The following is a 17,848-nucleotide window of genomic DNA, read 5'->3' on the forward strand; positions in this document are numbered from 1 at the left end:
ATAAGTAGAGCCCCCACACACACACTGGATCAGACCCACCGGCTCTAGTCCCGCATGCTGTTTCACAGAGGGGCCAGCCGGTTGCCCTGGAGGGCCAGACGAATAGGGCATAGAGGCCAAGGCCTTCCCCTGATAGTGCCTCCCAAGACTGGTACCCAGAGGTTTGCTGCTTCTGTATGAGGAGATTGTAGTAGGTCACCATGGCAAGAAGCCGTCGATCAGCTCCTTCATCTCAGCCTTCCACTTTTTTAACTAGCAGACTCCTCTTTGCTCTTAGCCCCCCCTTTGGTTCTTGTCCACCATATTTCCCCCTCCATTTTAGATGGACCCTTCCCCATCTTTGTTCTTTGTGGTGGCGGAAAGTTCCGTCCAGTTGCAGCCAATTTAGGGTGACCCCGTAGGGGAAGAGTGTCGAACTCATTTGTTAACGAGGGCTGGATATGACATAAATGTCACTTGGTCAAGCCGGGCCATGACAGCCCAGATCGGGACAGGAGGAGAAGAAGAAGAAGAGGAGTTGGTTTTCATATGCCGACTTTCTTTACCACTTAAGGGAGAATCAAGCCGGCTTACAATCCCCTTCCCTTCCCCTCCCCACAACAGACACCCTGTGAGGTAGGTGGCGTTGAGAGAGCTTGAAGAGAGCTGTGACTAGCCCAAGGTCACCCAGCTGGCTTCATGTGTAGGGGTGGGGAAAACCAACCTGGTTCACCAGATTAGCCTCTGCTGCGTGTGGAGGAGTGGGGAATCAAACCCGGTTCTCCAGATCAGAGTCCGCAGCCCCAAACCACAGCTCTTAACCACTACACCACGCTGGCTCAGCTGGTGAGTCTGCAGCAAGCCTGCCAGCCCAGATTGGGAGCGGGCTTGGGGGTGGCTGGCGAGCCTGCTACGCGCTCACCAGCCCAGATTGGGACTGGGGGAGGTGGCTGCCTCATCTGGCTCGCGGGCCGGAGAAGAGCTCTCAAGGGGCCAGATCCGGCCCGCAGGCCGTATATTTGACACCCCTGCCATAGGGGTCTCAAGGCAAGAGACTAACAGAGGTGGTCAGCCATTGCCTGCCTCTGCGTAGCAACCCTGGACTTCCTTGGCTGTCTCCCATCCAAGTACTAACCAGAGACGACCCTGCTTAGCTTCTGAGATCTGTTGAGATCAGGCTAGCCTAGGCCTCCATTCCTCGTACGCATCTACGGTCCCAAGCGGATTAATGACCTTTGCGATGGCCTCGCCTTCCCCCTCGTTCTTCTGCCTCGGCCATGCTCTCGCTTTGACCCGCGGGCTTCCCCATGCTTCCTCCTCGACACAGGTCCAGAAGCTGCAGGCCATACTGAAGCCCATGATGCTCCGGCGGCTGAAGGAAGACGTGGAGAAGAACTTGGCCCCCAAGCAGGAGACCATCATCGAGGTGGAGTTGACCAACATCCAGAAGAAGTACTATCGGGCCATCTTGGAGAAGAACTTCAACTTCCTCTCCAAGGGGGCGGGTCACAGCAACATGCCCAACCTGCTCAACACCATGATGGAGCTACGGAAATGCTGCAACCATCCCTACCTCATCAATGGTATGTTCCGGTGGGGAGAAGAGGGCACATTATGGGATTCAGGTACTGTAGAAAAGGGTGCAGAGGTAGAAGAAGAAGAGTGACAACACACTCTAATCAGAAAAGACAGTCTAGTAAAGGATTAATCTTCCTTTGAGAACCTGACCTGTTAAAGCAGAACAGGACATTTGGAAGGAAAATTTGTGCAGAAATATGGATATCTTTTTTTATTGCTTCACCATAATGACAGAGGCCGTTCTGCTTCAATTGCTTCCAAACTCCAAATAAGTTTGGAACAGATGATCAAGTGAATACTTGAAGCATATCTGTTTTCTATGAACAATGCAAATTTCTATTCCTCTGAAATCTTAGAGCAAAACTTTTTTTTGCCATCAAGTCACAGTTGAGTTAGGGTGACCCCGTAGAGTTTTCAAGGCAAGAGACGTTCAGAGGTTGTTTTCCATTGCCTTCCTCCGCGTCACGACCCTGGTATTCCTTGGGGATCTCCCATCGAAAGACTCGCCAGGGTTGAGGCTGAGTGTATGTGACAGGCCCAAGGTCACCCAGCAAGTTTCCATGACAGAGTGGGGATTCGAACCTGAGTTTCCCAGATCCTAGTCTGACACCTTAACTGCTACACTATGCTGGCTCCTAGAGCAAATACATTTTAGGAAATTCTATGCAGCGATGGGATTTCGGGTATGAGATTATTGGAATCACAGCAGTGTCTCTTCCCTCTAGTTTATCCCTCAACGCTAGAACAATCCTAGCTACAGGCTTCAAACCCATTTCAGGTTAGTTTGTATTCAGAATCTGTCTCAATCTGATCTGCTTGGTTCCTCTCTTCCCATGGTCTCTCCCCCCCCCCCAAAAAAAAAAAATCAGGTGCAGAGGAGAAGATCCTGACCGAGTTCCGGGATTCCTGCCACCACCACGTGCCCCACGACTTCCCTTTGCAGGCCATGGTGCGCTCCTCTGGGAAGCTGGTGCTGATCGATAAGCTGCTTCCCAAATTGAAAGCCGGTGGGCACAAGGTGCTGATTTTCTCCCAGATGGTCCGCTGCCTTGACATCTTGGAGGACTACCTCATTCAGAAGAGGTGAGAGTTGGGCGCTGAGCAGGGGCTCGAGTGCGAAACCAGTGCAGTCCTTAGCTTAGTTCTGCAGGTTTTGAGAAGGCAAAATATATGTAGGTGAAAGTTCATACAAACGTTCAGTGTTCAGTTTTGCGACTCTGTTCAGCTGTGGAAGAGGCCATGGCATATCAGCCACAGCTGACCTGGGGGCAGTGCTTATATTGAAGAGAAGAACGCATGAACACATGAGGCTGTCTTCTACTGAATCAGACCCTTGGTCCATCAAAGTCAGTATTGTCTACTCAGACCGGCAGCGGCTCTCCAGGGTCTCAGGCAGGGGTCTTTCACATCACCTACTTGCCTAGTCCCTTTAACTGGAGATGCTGGGGATTGAACATGGGACCTTCTGCATGCCAAGCAGATGCTCTACCACTGAGCTACGATCCTTCCCCAAGAAGAAGAGTTGGTTTTTAGATGCCGACTTTCTCTACCTTTTAAGGATAATCAAACCAGCTTACTATCTCCTTCCCTTCTTCTCCCCACAACAGAAACCCTGTGAGGTAGGTGGAGCTGAGAGAGCTCTAAGAGAACTGTGACTGGCCCAAGGTCACCCAGCTGGCTTCATGTGCAGGAGTGGGGAAGCCAACCCGGTTCTCCAGATTAGAGTCCACCGCTCATGTGGAGGAGTGGGGAATCAAACCTGGTTTTCCAGATTAGAGTCCACCGCTCTTAACCATTACTCCACGCTGGCTCTCTTTATGTCATCCTGCTAAGTGCAGTTTCTGCTTAGAAATGCTGGACACTTTCCGTATTGCTCAAGGAACAGCTCAAGGACATGATGTAGCAGTGCCGCTCATGCCCCGTGTTGCCCGTTGCTGAAGTCACGCGTTCCATATAAGGGTGTCTTCCCCGTCTCCATGCAGGTACCTCTACGAGCGCATCGACGGGCGGGTACGAGGGAACTTGCGCCAGGCGGCCATTGACCGATTCAGCAAGCCCGACTCGGACCGCTTCGTCTTCCTTCTCTGTACGCGGGCGGGGGGGCTGGGGATCAACCTGACGGCGGCCGACACCTGCATCATTTTCGACTCGGACTGGAACCCCCAGAACGACCTGCAGGTAAGGCTGAGGCGCCCAGAGAGGAGGAACCCGGCTTCCACGATGCCTGCGAGCTTGCACATTTCTGCTGCCTAGACCCAAGGGTCCCCCGACCTTTTTGAGCCTGCAGGCCCCTTTGACGTTCTGATGCAGCGTGGTGGGCGCAGCCACAAAACGGCAGGAGGCGGAGCCAGCCACACACAAAAAATGGCTGCTGCAGCTTACCTTCACTCACACAGTGAAGACCCTTGTTCTCTGGTGGCAGCAACGTTGTTGAAAATCTTTGCAACCTATCAGATCTCCAGTGGTCCTTTAGAAGCCTTGGTGGGCAAAGGCCCCCACCTGGCCCCGTCCACGTTCTATTTTGGTGGGCAAAGGTCCTCACCTGGCCCCACCCACTTACTATTTTGGAGGGCATAGGCCTCACCTGGCCTCGCCCACTTTCTGTTTTGTTTGGGAAAGGCCCCACAGAGCCCATGGGCTGGAAGGTTTGACTTCAGGCATGGGAAACCCAGGATATAATAGGGCTATATGGCATATTTGTTCGGATCCTCTGTTTTTCCGTCTCTTTGTCATGTACCCAGAATTTATTTAGCTTATATAATCACTGAGCAGTGCAAATATGGGAGCTGTAGCAGTTGCATGTCCGGTCCTGGGTCACACCAGGAACCATTTAGCTTCAGCGATGGAGGAGCATTGGGCATTTCACGATCGGGCTGAAAACCGGGTGCTCGAAAGCCCCTTTCTCTGTCCAGGGTGGGCCCGTGGCGGTTTCTCAGTGCCCGCTTCGTTCTGTTCCCCCCTTCCAGGCGCAGGCCCGCTGCCACCGTATCGGGCAGAGCAAGGCGGTGAAGGTTTACCGGCTCATCACCCGCAACTCCTATGAGCGCGAGATGTTCGACAAGGCCAGCCTGAAGCTGGGGCTGGACAAGGCCGTCCTGCAGTCCATGAGCGGGCGAGAAGGCAGCATCGCCGGGGTAAAATGGCCGGCGCTGGCGGAGGAGGAAGAAAGGGGCGGAGGGAGCCGATGTTGCATGGGCATTGCTAATTGAAGTGAAGGATACTGAAGGCGCACTTAGCATATTAGGAATTGATATATAGTAATAGTGTATAGTATTGAATGTATTGACAATATGTAAACACACACCCTAGACTGCGTTGTGGATTGTTAACGAACAATCCTATTCTACGTGTGTATTGATTGGCCATAGCGGCTGCAATTTTTCTGTGAACTGAAGTGAAGGAGGCAGGAAGAGGACGATAAAAATTCCATGCTGGCCATAATTAGACGGGGAATAGAGAACTGCTGGCTGTCATAGCGCCCTTGTACAAATCTATGGAGAGACCACACTTGGTAAAATGGCTGGAGGAGGAACAGGGCAAAGGGAGCCCAAATTTAGTTGTTGCAGAAATGAACATAGATGTGTGACATTTATTGGGCCGCAAATATGAGGTTGGGGGGTTTATTCCCCCCCACCCAAGTCTTGGTGCTGTCTTCCTAACACTGGATCGCAATCCGGAAACTCACGTGCCCAACCCAAAAACTCCTACGCCCAATTTATTATTATTATTATTATTGTGATTTCGTTTGCACCCCACCTTTGTCCCCACTGGAGACCAAAAGCGGCTTCAGGGTACCTCTCGTGCTCCATTTTCTCCTCACGACAGCCCTGTGAAGCAGGTTAGGCTGAGTGTGTGCTGGCCCAAGGTCACCCTGCAAGCTTCCATCCATGGCAGAGGGGATTTGAACCTGGGTCGCCTGCATCCTTATCCAGCACACTAACCAATAAACTGCACTGCCTCACACTTGTATCACTTTTTTTAATTCACCACTGCTGCCCTCCCTTTTAACAGAAGCTTTCTAAATTTGAGATGTGGAGATGGGGGGGGGGAGGATGCTCCAGGTTTCCAGGCCTAGATAAGGGGGGAGGAGACAGCCACTTCCTCCCCTTTTCTCCTGGTTAAGAGTGGTAGACTAAGCTGAAGAACCTGGTTCGATTCCCCACTCCTCCACACGGAGCCAGCTGGGTGACCTTGGGTCAGTCACAGTTCTCTCAGAACTTTCTCAGCCCCACCTGCCTCACAAGGTGTCTGTTGTGGGGAAGGAGAAGAAGGAAAGGTGATTGTGAGCAGCTTTGAGCCTCATTAAAGGTAGAGAAAAAGCGGGGTATAAAAACCAACTTTTCTACATCCCTCCTCCCAGATCCAGCAATTCTCCAAGAAGGAGATTGAGGACCTGCTGCGCAAGGGGGCTTATGCCGCCATCATGGAAGAGGACGACGAGGGCTCCAAGTTCTGTGAGGAAGACATCGACCAGATCCTGCTCCGCCGCACAACCACCATCACCATTGAGAGCGAAGGCAAGGGGTCCACTTTCGCCAAGGTACTGGCACACCCCTGCCCATTTCTCCTTTTTGGGGTTTTTGCATCAGGCCAGAAGAGCTCTTGGCTCTGCTACTGGATGTGGAGCGACTCGGTGCCTTCAGAAGGGATGTCGGGTTGTGGTTCTTAGAAAAGAAGGGGGACGCGGGAGGGGAGGGGAGAGAATGCGTATGTACCACCAGCAGTATGCTGGCTGTAATATGGAGTCCAGAAAGGATAGCCCTGTTCCTCTAGTGGCCTTACAATCGACGCTAGATGAACAGTGCAGGGGAGCATGCTTACAATTCTCAAAGGAGTATCAATGTTGCACGATGCAGACCTGCTCTCTCCAGGATCAGAGGAGCATGCCTGTTATATCAGGTGCAGTGGAACACAGGCAAGATGGTGCTGCTGCAGTCGTCTTGTTTGGGGGCTTCCTGGAGTCACCTGGTTTGGCCACGGTGTGAACAGACTGCTGGGCTTGATGGACCTTGGTCTGATCCAGCATGGCCTTTCTTATGTTCTTAATGTTTCGGGAGGCTTTGCCGACGAAAAAGAGGTTTTAAAAAGTTGTGGGGCGCCCCTTGACAAAGAGTGCCAGGGTAAACTTCAAATTACTACTCACGTCTGTTTCTACTTGGATTTCCCGTGTCCACAAGATCTAGAAACTCACTTTCTTTATTTTAAAGGGAAATTTTCTCTGGATTCCTTGAGAACTGCCAGGTTTGGTGTTGGAGGCCCTGTTTAAACCTTTCTCGCATAATAGCAAGTGTGAAGGGTTTCCTCGTAGATGGTCCTCGGCAATTCTCTTCTGCTTTTCCCCAGGCGAGCTTCGTGGCCTCTGAGAACAGAACAGACATAGCCTTGGACGATCCGAACTTCTGGCAGAAATGGGCCAAGAAGGCAGATCTGGACCTCGATATGCTGAACAGCAAGGTATGTCGGTGGAGCGGGGAGGGCCTTAGGGCTGGGCTTGAGAAGGGATGGCCCTGCCAAGACTTGATTGGCGGCTGTACAGCCCTATCCTGTGCTTGTTTACTCAGAAGTCTGGTTGAGTTCCACGGGGGCTTGCTTTCAAATAAGCTCACCTGGGATTATTGTTAATGCTATTCAAATCAATCAATCTTTATTGTCCCAGCCAAAGACCAGCATCCATATAAATTACAATCAGTAGTTATAAAAAGAAACAAGAAAAAAAGGAAACTGTATAAAGTCAGGAACTAAAAACACTGATTGAATGCACTTCACCTACAATATAAGTTAGTACTGTGTACAAATAAAGGGAGAACAATTTCAGTTAACTCCACAATCATGACTCTTGGAGTCTTTTCACGCTTGCAATTCCCTCAAACAAAGATGGCCACTGTGTAACAACACGCTGTCCAGCCCCTGCCCGTTGGAGCCAAGATTTGGTTGTGCAGGTTCGATGGGATTTGTGTTTGAGGATTATCCCTGGAAGGGGCCCGAAAGCGGTTGTTCATAGAGGCCGGCATTTGTCTCCCTCCCCCCCCCCCCCAGAACAACCTGGTGATCGACACTCCGCGGGTGCGGAAGCAGACCCGCCACTTCAGCACCCTGAAGGACGACGACCTGGTGGAGTTCTCCGACTTGGAAAGCGACGACGATGACCGGCCGCGCTCCCGGCGCCACGACCGGCATCACCATCCCCTCCACCATTCGTACGGTCGCACGGACTGCTTCCAGGTGGAGAAACAACTGCTGGTCTATGGGTATGTAGCATATGGGGGGGGGGGTGGCGGCGAGAGGGTTGGTGGGTCGTGGCGGACAGGGGGGCCTGGCCCTTTTAACCCCACCCCTGGACGAGGGAGGGGGGAGGGACGTCTTCATTCGGGGGAGAAGGCGGCGCTGACCTCTGTGGATTTGTTTGGCAGCTGGGGCCGCTGGCGGGAGATCCTGTCGCACGGGCGATTCAAGCGGCGCATGTCCGAGCGGGATGTGGAGATCATCTGCCGGGCCATCCTGGTGTACTGCTTGATGCATTACCGGGGCGATGAGAACATCAAGGGATTCATTTGGGACCTTATCAGCCCGGTTGAGAACGGCAAAGCTAAGGAGCTTCAGAATCATTCCGGTAAGGGGCCCTTGTTTTATTCTTCTTCCCTGTACCCCTGAGAGCTCCTTCCCTGCATCGTTGCAGAGGCCTAGACCAAACTACAGCTGCCGTTGCATGACAAGCTAGTTGGGATGGGTGCTCCTTGCATGTTCCTTGGGTGTGCATCTCATGCTTGCCCTGACCTGGACGGCCCAGGCTAGCCCAGCCTTGTTAGATCTCAAAACGTAAGCAGGATCGGCCCTGCTTAGTACTTGGGTGGGAGACAAGGAAGTCCAGGGTCACTACGCAGAGGCAGGCGATGTAGTGGTTAAGAGCGGTGGTTTGGAGCGGTGGACTCTGATCTGGAGAACCGGGTTTGATTTCCCACTCCTCCACATGAGCGGTGGACGCTAATCTGGTGAACTGGATTTGTTTCCCCACTCCTGCACATGAAGCCAGCTGGGTGACCTTGGGCTAGTCACACTCTCTCAGCCCCAGCTCCCTCACAAGGTGCCTGTTGTGGGGAGGGGGAGGGAAGGTGATTGTAAGCTGGTTTGATTGTAAGCTGGTAGAGAAAGTCGGCATATAAAAGCCAACTCTTCTTCTCTGAACGTCTCTTGCCTTGAAAACCGTACGGGGTTGCCATAAGTCGGTCGCAACTTGACGGCACTTCCCTCTGCTGCCATCTTGTGCCTAGAAAACACAAGATGGTGGAGCGGAGTGGGCATGTGAAGGTGGCGTTCATCTGGCTCTTGAGAGAGGCATCCTCTCTTTTCAGGGTCCTGGGGTCGGGGTTCGGAGGGAAGGCTCGCCAGTTTTAAGATCTGTTTTTGTTCAGTGTGCTGACGCGTGATGGAAAAAGCCAGGATCTCCCTAATCCCTATTGCCCTGGTTCCATGTTGTACCTAGAGAGCCATGGCCCTCCCCTGAGCTCACTTCCTGTTCCTCGGACAGGCCTGTCCATCCCGGTCCCCCGGGGCCGCAAGGGGAAGAAGGTGAAGTCCCAGACTACTTTCGACCTCCAGAAAGCCGAATGGATTCGCAAGTACAACCCGGATACCCTCTTCCAGGATGAGGGCTACAAGAAGCACCTCAAGCATCAGTGCAACAAGTAAGAGGGGGTGGTGGTCCGGAGGCCACCTATTGGCGTAGCTACTTGGGTGGGGGGCAAGCGATGGAAGTATGTCCGGCCTCGGCTGTATGTCCCATAATGCCAAGATTCTTATGCTCCTGACCCATGCGGTGGGCGAATGCTAGGGTTGCCAGCTCCAAGTTGGGAAATACCTGGAGAACTTAGGGATGTCGCCTGAGGAGGGTGGAATTGGGGGGGGGGCAGGACTTCAATGGGGTAGAATGCCATAGAGCCCACCTTCTAAAGCGGCTATTTTCTCCAGGGGAACTGATCCCTGTCGCCCGGAGCTCAGTTGTAATAGTGGGAGATCTCCTGCCACCACCTAGAGGTTGGCAACCCTAGCAAATGCGTTCAGGTCTTTGCCTCCAGGTTTATGATCCGCCTTGTTTGCCATTAGGTCCTCCGCAAAAGTAATGCCTGTAGATTTTATTTTTTAATTTATTTTATTAGATTTATACAGTCAGTCGCAGGGCCCTTAACTCTGTTCACTTGTTACCCCTCGTACAGCAAAAATCAGTAAAAAGATACAAGTCCTGCCGGGTTGGGTCAGTTTGACCTGGAAGGCAACAAGCAGGGCATAGAAACCAAGACTCCCAGTGGTGGCAGTTAAATAAAGGATGTACGGAGCCCCCTGTTCTATTGACTATTGGGTTTTTTCCCCCTCCTAGGGTGCTGCTACGGGTGCGCATGCTTTATTACCTGCGCCAGGAGGTGATCGGGGACCAGGCCGAGAAAGTGTTGGCAGGCAGCATTGCCAGGTAATGCCCCCTCTTTCCCTTCCATCATCGTCTCACCTAGCACTGGGGAGGGGCCGTGGCTCAATGGTAGAGCGTCTGCTTGGCATGCAGAAGGTCCCAGGTTCCATCCCCGGCATCTCCTGTTAAAGCACTGGTTCCCAACCAGGGGTCCGTGGACCCCCAGGGGTCCGCAAGAACTAAATTAAGGTCCGCAAAACAAAGTTATAAACCCATAATAAATTAATATTTTCAATTAAAAGTTCTCTATTATAAAATATATATATTCAAATATTATTCTAAGTTTAATGTTTAACTAACAGTTATGATTAAAGTTTATTTTCAAATTCTCTGAATTTTTATTTTGAACCTTGGGGTCCCTGCACCGAACAAAAATGTTCTAGTGGTCCCTGGTCAAAAAAAGGTTGGGAACCACTGTGTTAAAGGGACCGGGCAAGTAGGTGATGTGAAAGACCTCAACCTGAGACCCTGGAAAGCCGCTGCCGGTCTGAGTAGACAATACTGACTTTAATGGACCAAGGGTCTGATTCAGGGAGCTTCATGTGTTCACTGGGTCACAGTTTAACATAAGAGCGGCTATGCTGGATCAGCTGGATTCAAGTCCAGCGGCACTTTAAGAGACCAACAGGATTTTCGGGGTGTGAGCTTTCCAGAGTCAGAGCTCCTTTAATCAGATACCTTTCATGAGCTTGGCACAGATAAAAAGTATATATAAGCAATGTGTTCGTTGTGCGATCCTCTGAGACATTCCTTTTTCTCTTGTGTTCTCCTTCCCCCTATCCCTTTCCTGCCCACCAGTGAGACTGACATCTGGTTTCCGCTGGTGGATCAGGCAGAAGTCCCCACGGCCTGGTGGGATGCGGAAGCTGACAAGTCTTTGCTGCTGGGGGTCTTCAAGCACGGTAGGTGGCCTGGAAGAAGAGTTGGGTTTTATATGCCAGCTTTCTCTCCCACTTAAGGAAGAATCAAACCGGCTTACAATCACCTTCCCTTCCCCTCCCCACAAACAGACACCCTGTGAGATAGGTGAGGCTGAGAGAGTGTGAGTAGCCCAAGGTCTCCCAGCTGGCTTCCCTTGGAGGAGTGGGGAAACCAACCCGGTTCACCAGATTAGCCTCTGCTGCTCATGTGGAGGAGTGGGGAATCAAACCCGGTTCTCCAGATCAGAGTCCATCACTCCAAACCATCGCTCTTAACTACTACACCACGCTGGTTCTCCAGCCGGTTCCTTTCCTCCCACAATTTAAACCCATTCTTGTGAGTCCTATCCTCTGCTGCCAACAGGAACACCTCCCTGCCCTAGGTGACAGCCCTTCAAATACTCAAATACCTCTGCCATGATCCCCAGCTTTGCATCCTGACAGCCTTCTTTCGATCGCATAGGGTAGCGGAGTTGGGATAGTACAGAACAGTAACCTGAGAATGTAGAGCTCTAGTTCTGTGGTTCTCAACCTTTTTACGACCGTGGCCCCCTTCTGACTTTGTTTCCTTCCTGTGGCCCCCCTGTCTCACCTGTAGAAAGGTAGCTATTTAAATGTTGTGTTTGTAAGAGTGCAGAGTGTTAAGCTGCAGTACTGCAGGTCAAAAGCTCTGCTCACGACCTGAGTTCGATCCCCATGGAAGTCGGTTTCAGGTAGCCGGCTCAAGGTTCACTCAGCCTTCCATCCTTCCGAGGTCGGTAAAATGAGATCCCAGCTTGCTGTGGGTAAAGGGAAGATGACTGGGGAAGGCACTGGCAAACCACCCCGCAAACAAGTCTGCCTAGGAAACGTCGGGATGTGACATCACCCCATGGGTCAGGAATGGCTCGGTGCTTGAACAGAGGACCTTTACCTTTTTACCTTTGTAAATGGCCAAGGAACAAAGAAGCATAAACAGCCACACAAAATGCACACATGCAGTTCTTATTGGGAAACTGAAATTTACAAAAAATACCCCATAAAAAGGGAATACAACATGCTAATAAACAACAGTGTTCACATACAAGGGAGAACAAAGCCTCTGCAACCTTTGCACAATATTACAGCGATACAAAAATCCACAGTTGCAAAAGATGCATAGAAGTGCAATGAAGAAAGTCATGTGTTAGGTTTTCATGTGTTTCTGTTTTCTTCACTTCTCACTTCCCTCTGTGGCCCCCTAGTCTCGTGCCGTGGCCCCCCATTTACGCAATTTTCACCTGTGGCCCCCTTGGAATATCCTGGGGGCCCCCGGGGGGCCATATGGCCCCAGGTTGTGAACCACTGCTCTCGTGTACTTTTAGCCATCTCTGTTAGAAGAAAATTACTGAAAAGGTTAATCTGTTTTATCTGGCATATTAGCCGCAAATAAAATTTATTTATTTACTGAAAAGGTTATGATGTGGTTAAGCACGCGCCCTCCCTCCTTCTGCTCCCCCTCCAGGCTACGAGAAGTACAACACAATGCGAGCGGACCCCACACTTTGCTTCTTGGAGAAGGCCGGTCGTCCGGACGAGAAAGCCATTGCGGCTGAGCACCGCCTGGACGTCGGGGAAGGGTGAGGGGGGTTTGTTGGTGGGTTTGGCCACTTGCAGAGGGCAGGGGTTAGAGCAGGGGTGTCAAACATACGGCGCACAGGCCGGTTCCAGCCCCGTGAAAGCTCTTATCTGGCCCACAAGCCAGCCAAGGCAGACATAAGAAAAGCCCTGCTGGATCAGACCAAGGCCCATCGTCCAGAAGTCTGTTCACACAGTGGCCAACCAGATGCCTCTAGGAAGCCCACAAACAAAATGACTGCAGCAGCACCATCCTGCCTGTGCTCCACAGCACCTACTATAATAGGCATGCTCCTCTGATCCTGGAAAGAATAGGTATGCATCATGACTACTATTAACTTTGTATAGCCATGGATAGCCCCATCCCTCCATAAGAACATAAGGAAAGCCCTGCTGGATCAGACCCAGCCCATTAAGTCCAGCAGTCTGTTCACACGGAGGCCAACCAGGTGCCTCTAAGAAGCCCATAAACAAAACGACTGCAGCAGCACCATCCTGCCTGTGCTCCAGAGCACCTAATATAATAGGCATCCTCTGATACTGGAGAGAATAGGTATGCATCATGACTAGTATTCATTTTGATTAGTGGCCATGGATAGCCCTCTTCTCCATGAACATGTCCACTCCCCTCTTCAAGCCTTCCAAGTTGGCAGCCATCACCGCATCCAGACACTACCCCCACTCTTGATCTGGGCTGGCGACCATGTGATATTTATGTTAAATCCGGCCCTCGTAACAAATGAGTTCAACACCCCTGGGTTAGAGGGAGTTAGAGAAATGGGGCGAGGGGCGAAGAAGGGGAGGCAGAGCCACGCACCCGTGATGACCTGCCATGCTAATACCGAGGCACCGAGTCGAGCTTTTGGCTCTGAATCGGGTGTCGGTGAGTTTAGCTTTCTTCTCGCGAGAAGTCCTGAGGTGCATGCCCAAAGAGAGGGGAGAGGGAGGAAACATTTCCTGTGTCAGAGGTGGCTAACCAGTTTCTCCCCATCGGCAGAGTGGATTTTGACAAGGATTGCGAGGACCCCGAATACAAGCCAGTGGGCGGCCCGGTCAAGGAGCAGGAAGAAGAGGTCAGTCCTTGAGCTGTAATTTCTAAGCAGTCCCAGAATCTTGATTTGCCTAATCTAAGAAGCACAGGGGTGTAAAATACCGGAAGCAAGGAAGTTACCAAAGCAGCGATTCCACTTCCAAACTTGTCTGGCAGAAGAAAAAAATTAAAGTAAAATATTTATCTGAAAACCACATTACAGGCAGGAGTGACGCGCCAGTGTGTCTGCTCAGGACACCATCTTTTTCATGTTTAATGGTTCCTGACATAAAATAATTCCCTGCAGGTACCACATAGTCAGGGAATGCATTCTAACATTAACCCTTCTCCCTAAATTCATGGGACACTTGGTACTCAGATATCCCCCTCCCCAGTCTAATGTGTCATGTTTCACTGCTGATTGTATCTTTTGTCTCTGACCTGGTGAACTTGCAGGATGTTCCTCAGCTGGGAACTTTCTCTTCCTTTCTTTCGAGACTATCTGGAAATCGCAAGGAAGTTAAAATAATAAGAATTCCCGAATGTTTTCTTCCTTTTCGGCCCATGTAATTTTAGGTCAATAAGTTGAAACGATTTTTTTGTTCGTTGGTTTTCGGAGGCGCAGAACGAAAGGTTGAGGCGGCAGCGTCTGACCCTGCGTTCATGTTTCTGGTCTTTTTCTTACAGCCTGATCCGCTGATGATGATGGATGAGGAAATATCTGTAGTGGACGGCGAGGAAGGTAAATACGGTGTTCGGCACTGCCTGAAGGCTAGGGTTGCCAACCGCTGGGCGGGTATACAAAATTGAACAGCAGTCCAGGCCAACTCACAAATAAATACCAAAAGTTGTATTCACAAGATTAAATGGAACACAAAAACAATGACAATAACAAACAGGACTCATATAAAGTCCTTCTATAACTCAGGTTGCAACTTGATTCTCCGTGTTGCTAACACAAAACAATGAAACACGGACTCTATGTTGACAACATGGAGAATCAAGCAACCGGAGTTATATAAGGACTTATTATGTATATAGAGTCCTGTTTGTTATTGTTTTTGTGTTTTGTGTTCTACTTAATCTTGTGAATGCAAATTTTGGCATTTAATTGTGAGTTAGCCTGGACTGCTGTTCAATTTTGTATACCCTCATATTACAGCTTTCCCTGCCCCCCTTTTTTGATTTGTATAACCGCTAGGCAGGGCCTGGAGATCTCCTGCAATTAACAACTGATCTCCAGACCCCTGGAGAAAATGTCTGCTTTGGAGGGTGGACTCGGTGGCGTTATAGCCTGCTGAGGTCCCACCCCCATCTCCAAATCTCCGTGGATTTCCCAAGGCTCTTGATGAAGCAGGCAGCAGAAGCCCTGAATATGCCTAGTGCCTCATCTCCTGGGGCTTGATGGGTGGCAGGGAGAAGGGAGGCAGAAATCAAAATGGCCCCTGCTCGTCCCTTTCCCACAGGCCAGCCGGGGAACCTGTTCTGGCCCCCGGCCTCGGCGCTCACCGCCCGCCTGCGGAGGCTTATCACCGCGTTCCAGCGGAGTTACAAGCGGGAGCAGCTCAAGATGGAGGCGGCCGAGCGAGGGGACCGGCGACGGCGGCGCTGTGAGGCTGCCTTCAAGCTGAAGGAGATGGTGCGGCGGGAGAAGCAGCAGAGGTAAGTCCCCGGGGCTGGCTCTGAGACGTCGGAAAGGCCCGTTCGCAAAGGGAGGATCGGCACTGAGGCTGCATAACGTCTTCAGAAGCTCATTGTAGAATCAAACAGTTGGAAGGGGCCATACAGGGCTTCTACTCCAACCCCCCTGCTTAATGCAGAATTGGCCTAGAGCATCCCTGACAAGTGTTTGTCCAGCCGCTGTTTAAAGACTCAATGAGGGGGAGCTCACCGCCTCCCTACGCAGCTGATTGCACTGTCAAACAACTCTTACTTAAAAAAATAAAATCCTAATAAGCAGTCGGTACCTTTCCGCCCGCAATTTAAACCCATTATTGCGAGTCCTATCCTCTGCTGCCAACAGGAACTGTTTCCTCCTCTAAGTGTCAGCCCTTCAAATACTGAAAGAGAGCAATCATGTACCCCCTTAGCCTCCTCTTCTCCAGGCTGAACATTCCCATGTCCTTCACTATGCTTGATCCAGTGTTCTTGCTGATCTGGCTGGAAGAGCCCCAGGTTTCTGCCAGGATAAAAGCTGTTGCATTGAACAAAAAAGATAAAAGTCAAGCTTCAGCTTTGCTACCATCCTGTTACATTTAGAAGTGACCCATGGTCACTGTGAGACAGCCCACATTTATGAGGTAGGGAGAGGACCTAGGGTTATTAATTGGCTAAGTAGGAAATTCATCTCCCTGTGCATTGATGCTCATCTTCTCTCCTTTTTTTTTTTGGTCAAAGATGGACACGTCGAGAGCAGTCGGACTTTTACCGCGTGGTCTCCACATTTGGAGTGGAGTACGACCCGGACACCATGCGTTTCCACTGGAGCCGCTTCCGGGCCCTCGCCCGGCTGGACAAGAAGACAGACGAGAGCCTGACAAAGTATTTCCACGGTTTCGTGGCCATGTGCCGGCAGGTGTGCCGGCTCCCCCCTGCCGTGGGCGACGGTTAGTAACTCTCTGGGAAGGAGGGAGGGTGCAGGAACACCCCCGGGGGGCTTGAGTAAGCGGGATAGTCCCTTTGCAAGTCGGTTGAAGGCCCAGGGTTGCTACTCACTGGCAGGGAACTTGTTGCCAACTTGTTCTGTCCGTCTCTTGCCTTGAAAACACTACAGCAGGGGCGTCGAACTCATTTATTACAAAGGCCGGATATGATATAAATGTCACTTGGTCAGGCTGGGCCATGTGCACCATAAAATTTGATGCCCAGATCAAGAATTGGGGAGATGGCTGGCTCGCAGGCTGGATAAGAGTTTTTGAGGGGCCGGATCCAGCCCGTAGGCCGTATGTTCGAAAATCCTGCCCTACAGGGTCACCATAAATTGTCTGCGGCTTGACGGCGGGGGGGGGGGAGGGGGAAGGACGTCAGGAGAAAACGATGCAGGTCTCAATATGTCTTTTCTCTTTCTCTGCCCCCTGCTTCTTCCGCAGAGTCTCCAGACCCAACGCTGTTCATCGAGCCCATCACAGAGGAGCGGGCCTCGCGCACCTTGTACCGCATCGACCTCTTGCGGCGTCTGCGGGAGCAGGTGCTGTGCCACCCCCTGTTGGAGGAGCGGCTTGCCCTGTGCCAGGCCCCCGGGCCCGAGATGCCCGTGTGGTGGCAGTGCGGACGCCATGACGGAGAGCTGCTGCGGGGCGCGGCACGCCACGGTCTCAGCCAGACCGACGCCACTATCATGCAGGACCCGGACTTCTCCTTCCTGGCGGCTCGCCTCAGCCACCTGCACAGTCGGGCCGGGGGCACGGGGACGCCGCCTCCCCCGTCGCTGCCGCCGCTGCCGCCGCCCCCACCACCCCCGCAGCCTTCCCCTTTGGCCCTCCCCGGAGCTGTTGCCACTACCGCTGCTTCCCCCATGCTCTTCCCCCCGCCCCTGCACGAGCTGCCCGCCCCCCAGCAGCCCCCGGCCCTCCCCTTTAAGCCGGACTCGGCCGACGACTCTGACTCGGAGCTCGACCTCAGCAAGATCTCTGCTTCTTCATCCTGCTCCTCCTCCTCTGGCTGCTCTGATGACAGTGAGGGTGAGTGAAACTATGGTGCTTGGGGGGGGGGCTCTTTCCTCCCCCGCATTGAACTTAGAGTCATAGAACCATAGAGTTGGAAGGGACCACCAGGGTCATCTAGTCCAACCCCCTGCACAATGCAGGAAATTCACAACTGTCTCCCCCCTCTACACCCCCAGTGACCCCTACTCCATGCCCAGAAAATGGCCAAGATGCCCTCCCTCTCATGATCTGCCTAAGGTCATAGAATCAGCATTGCTGACAGATGGCCATCCAGCCTCTGCTTAAAAACCTCCAGGGAAGGAGCACTTACCACCTCCCGAGGAAGCCAGTTCCACTGAGAAATCTCTCTAACTGTTAGAAAGTTCTTCCTAATGTCTAGACGGAAACTCTGGATTTAATTTCAACCCGTTGGTTCTGGTCCGACCTTCTGGGGCAACAGAAAACAACTCGGCACCCTCCTCTGTATTACGGCCCTTCCAGTTGGTTATCAAATCACCACTCTCTTATCATATTATACCAACTTCTTTCTTCAAAGACATAGCAGGCTCTCCAACCAAATAAAAGCACTTGCCTGCCTTAGGGCAGGGGTCCCCCAGTGTGGTGCCCGTGGACGCCATAGCGC

At 51.8% G+C, this 17,848-nt stretch overlaps 1 protein-coding gene and 1 non-coding gene across 2 annotated transcripts in view; both read left to right on the forward strand.

The window, feature by feature from the left end:
• The window catches only part of CHD8 (chromodomain helicase DNA binding protein 8), a 37,839-nt gene that overhangs the window by 14,692 nt on the left and 5,299 nt on the right, over positions 1–17,848 (forward strand). Inside the window, exons 15-31 of the mRNA XM_056864084.1 lie at positions 1,307–1,562; positions 2,427–2,640; positions 3,540–3,735; positions 4,524–4,691; positions 5,918–6,097; positions 6,901–7,011; positions 7,594–7,805; positions 7,968–8,167; positions 9,083–9,239; positions 9,929–10,018; positions 10,814–10,917; positions 12,419–12,533; positions 13,529–13,604; positions 14,249–14,312; positions 15,028–15,223; positions 15,959–16,167; positions 16,651–17,241. Of these exons, the coding sequence (XP_056720062.1) occupies positions 1,307–1,562; positions 2,427–2,640; positions 3,540–3,735; positions 4,524–4,691; positions 5,918–6,097; positions 6,901–7,011; positions 7,594–7,805; positions 7,968–8,167; positions 9,083–9,239; positions 9,929–10,018; positions 10,814–10,917; positions 12,419–12,533; positions 13,529–13,604; positions 14,249–14,312; positions 15,028–15,223; positions 15,959–16,167; positions 16,651–17,241 (3,139 nt within the window). The remainder of the gene's footprint in view (positions 1–1,306; positions 1,563–2,426; positions 2,641–3,539; positions 3,736–4,523; positions 4,692–5,917; positions 6,098–6,900; positions 7,012–7,593; positions 7,806–7,967; positions 8,168–9,082; positions 9,240–9,928; positions 10,019–10,813; positions 10,918–12,418; positions 12,534–13,528; positions 13,605–14,248; positions 14,313–15,027; positions 15,224–15,958; positions 16,168–16,650; positions 17,242–17,848) is intronic.
• Positions 13,346–13,453, forward strand: LOC130491014 (small nucleolar RNA U6-53/MBII-28). Its single transcript, XR_008933851.1, has one exon. It is a non-coding gene; the product is annotated as a small nucleolar RNA U6-53/MBII-28 (small nucleolar RNA).

Source organism: Euleptes europaea, chromosome 18, assembly GCF_029931775.1.
Source record: "Euleptes europaea isolate rEulEur1 chromosome 18, rEulEur1.hap1, whole genome shotgun sequence".
Lineage (NCBI taxonomy): Eukaryota > Metazoa > Chordata > Lepidosauria > Squamata > Sphaerodactylidae > Euleptes > Euleptes europaea.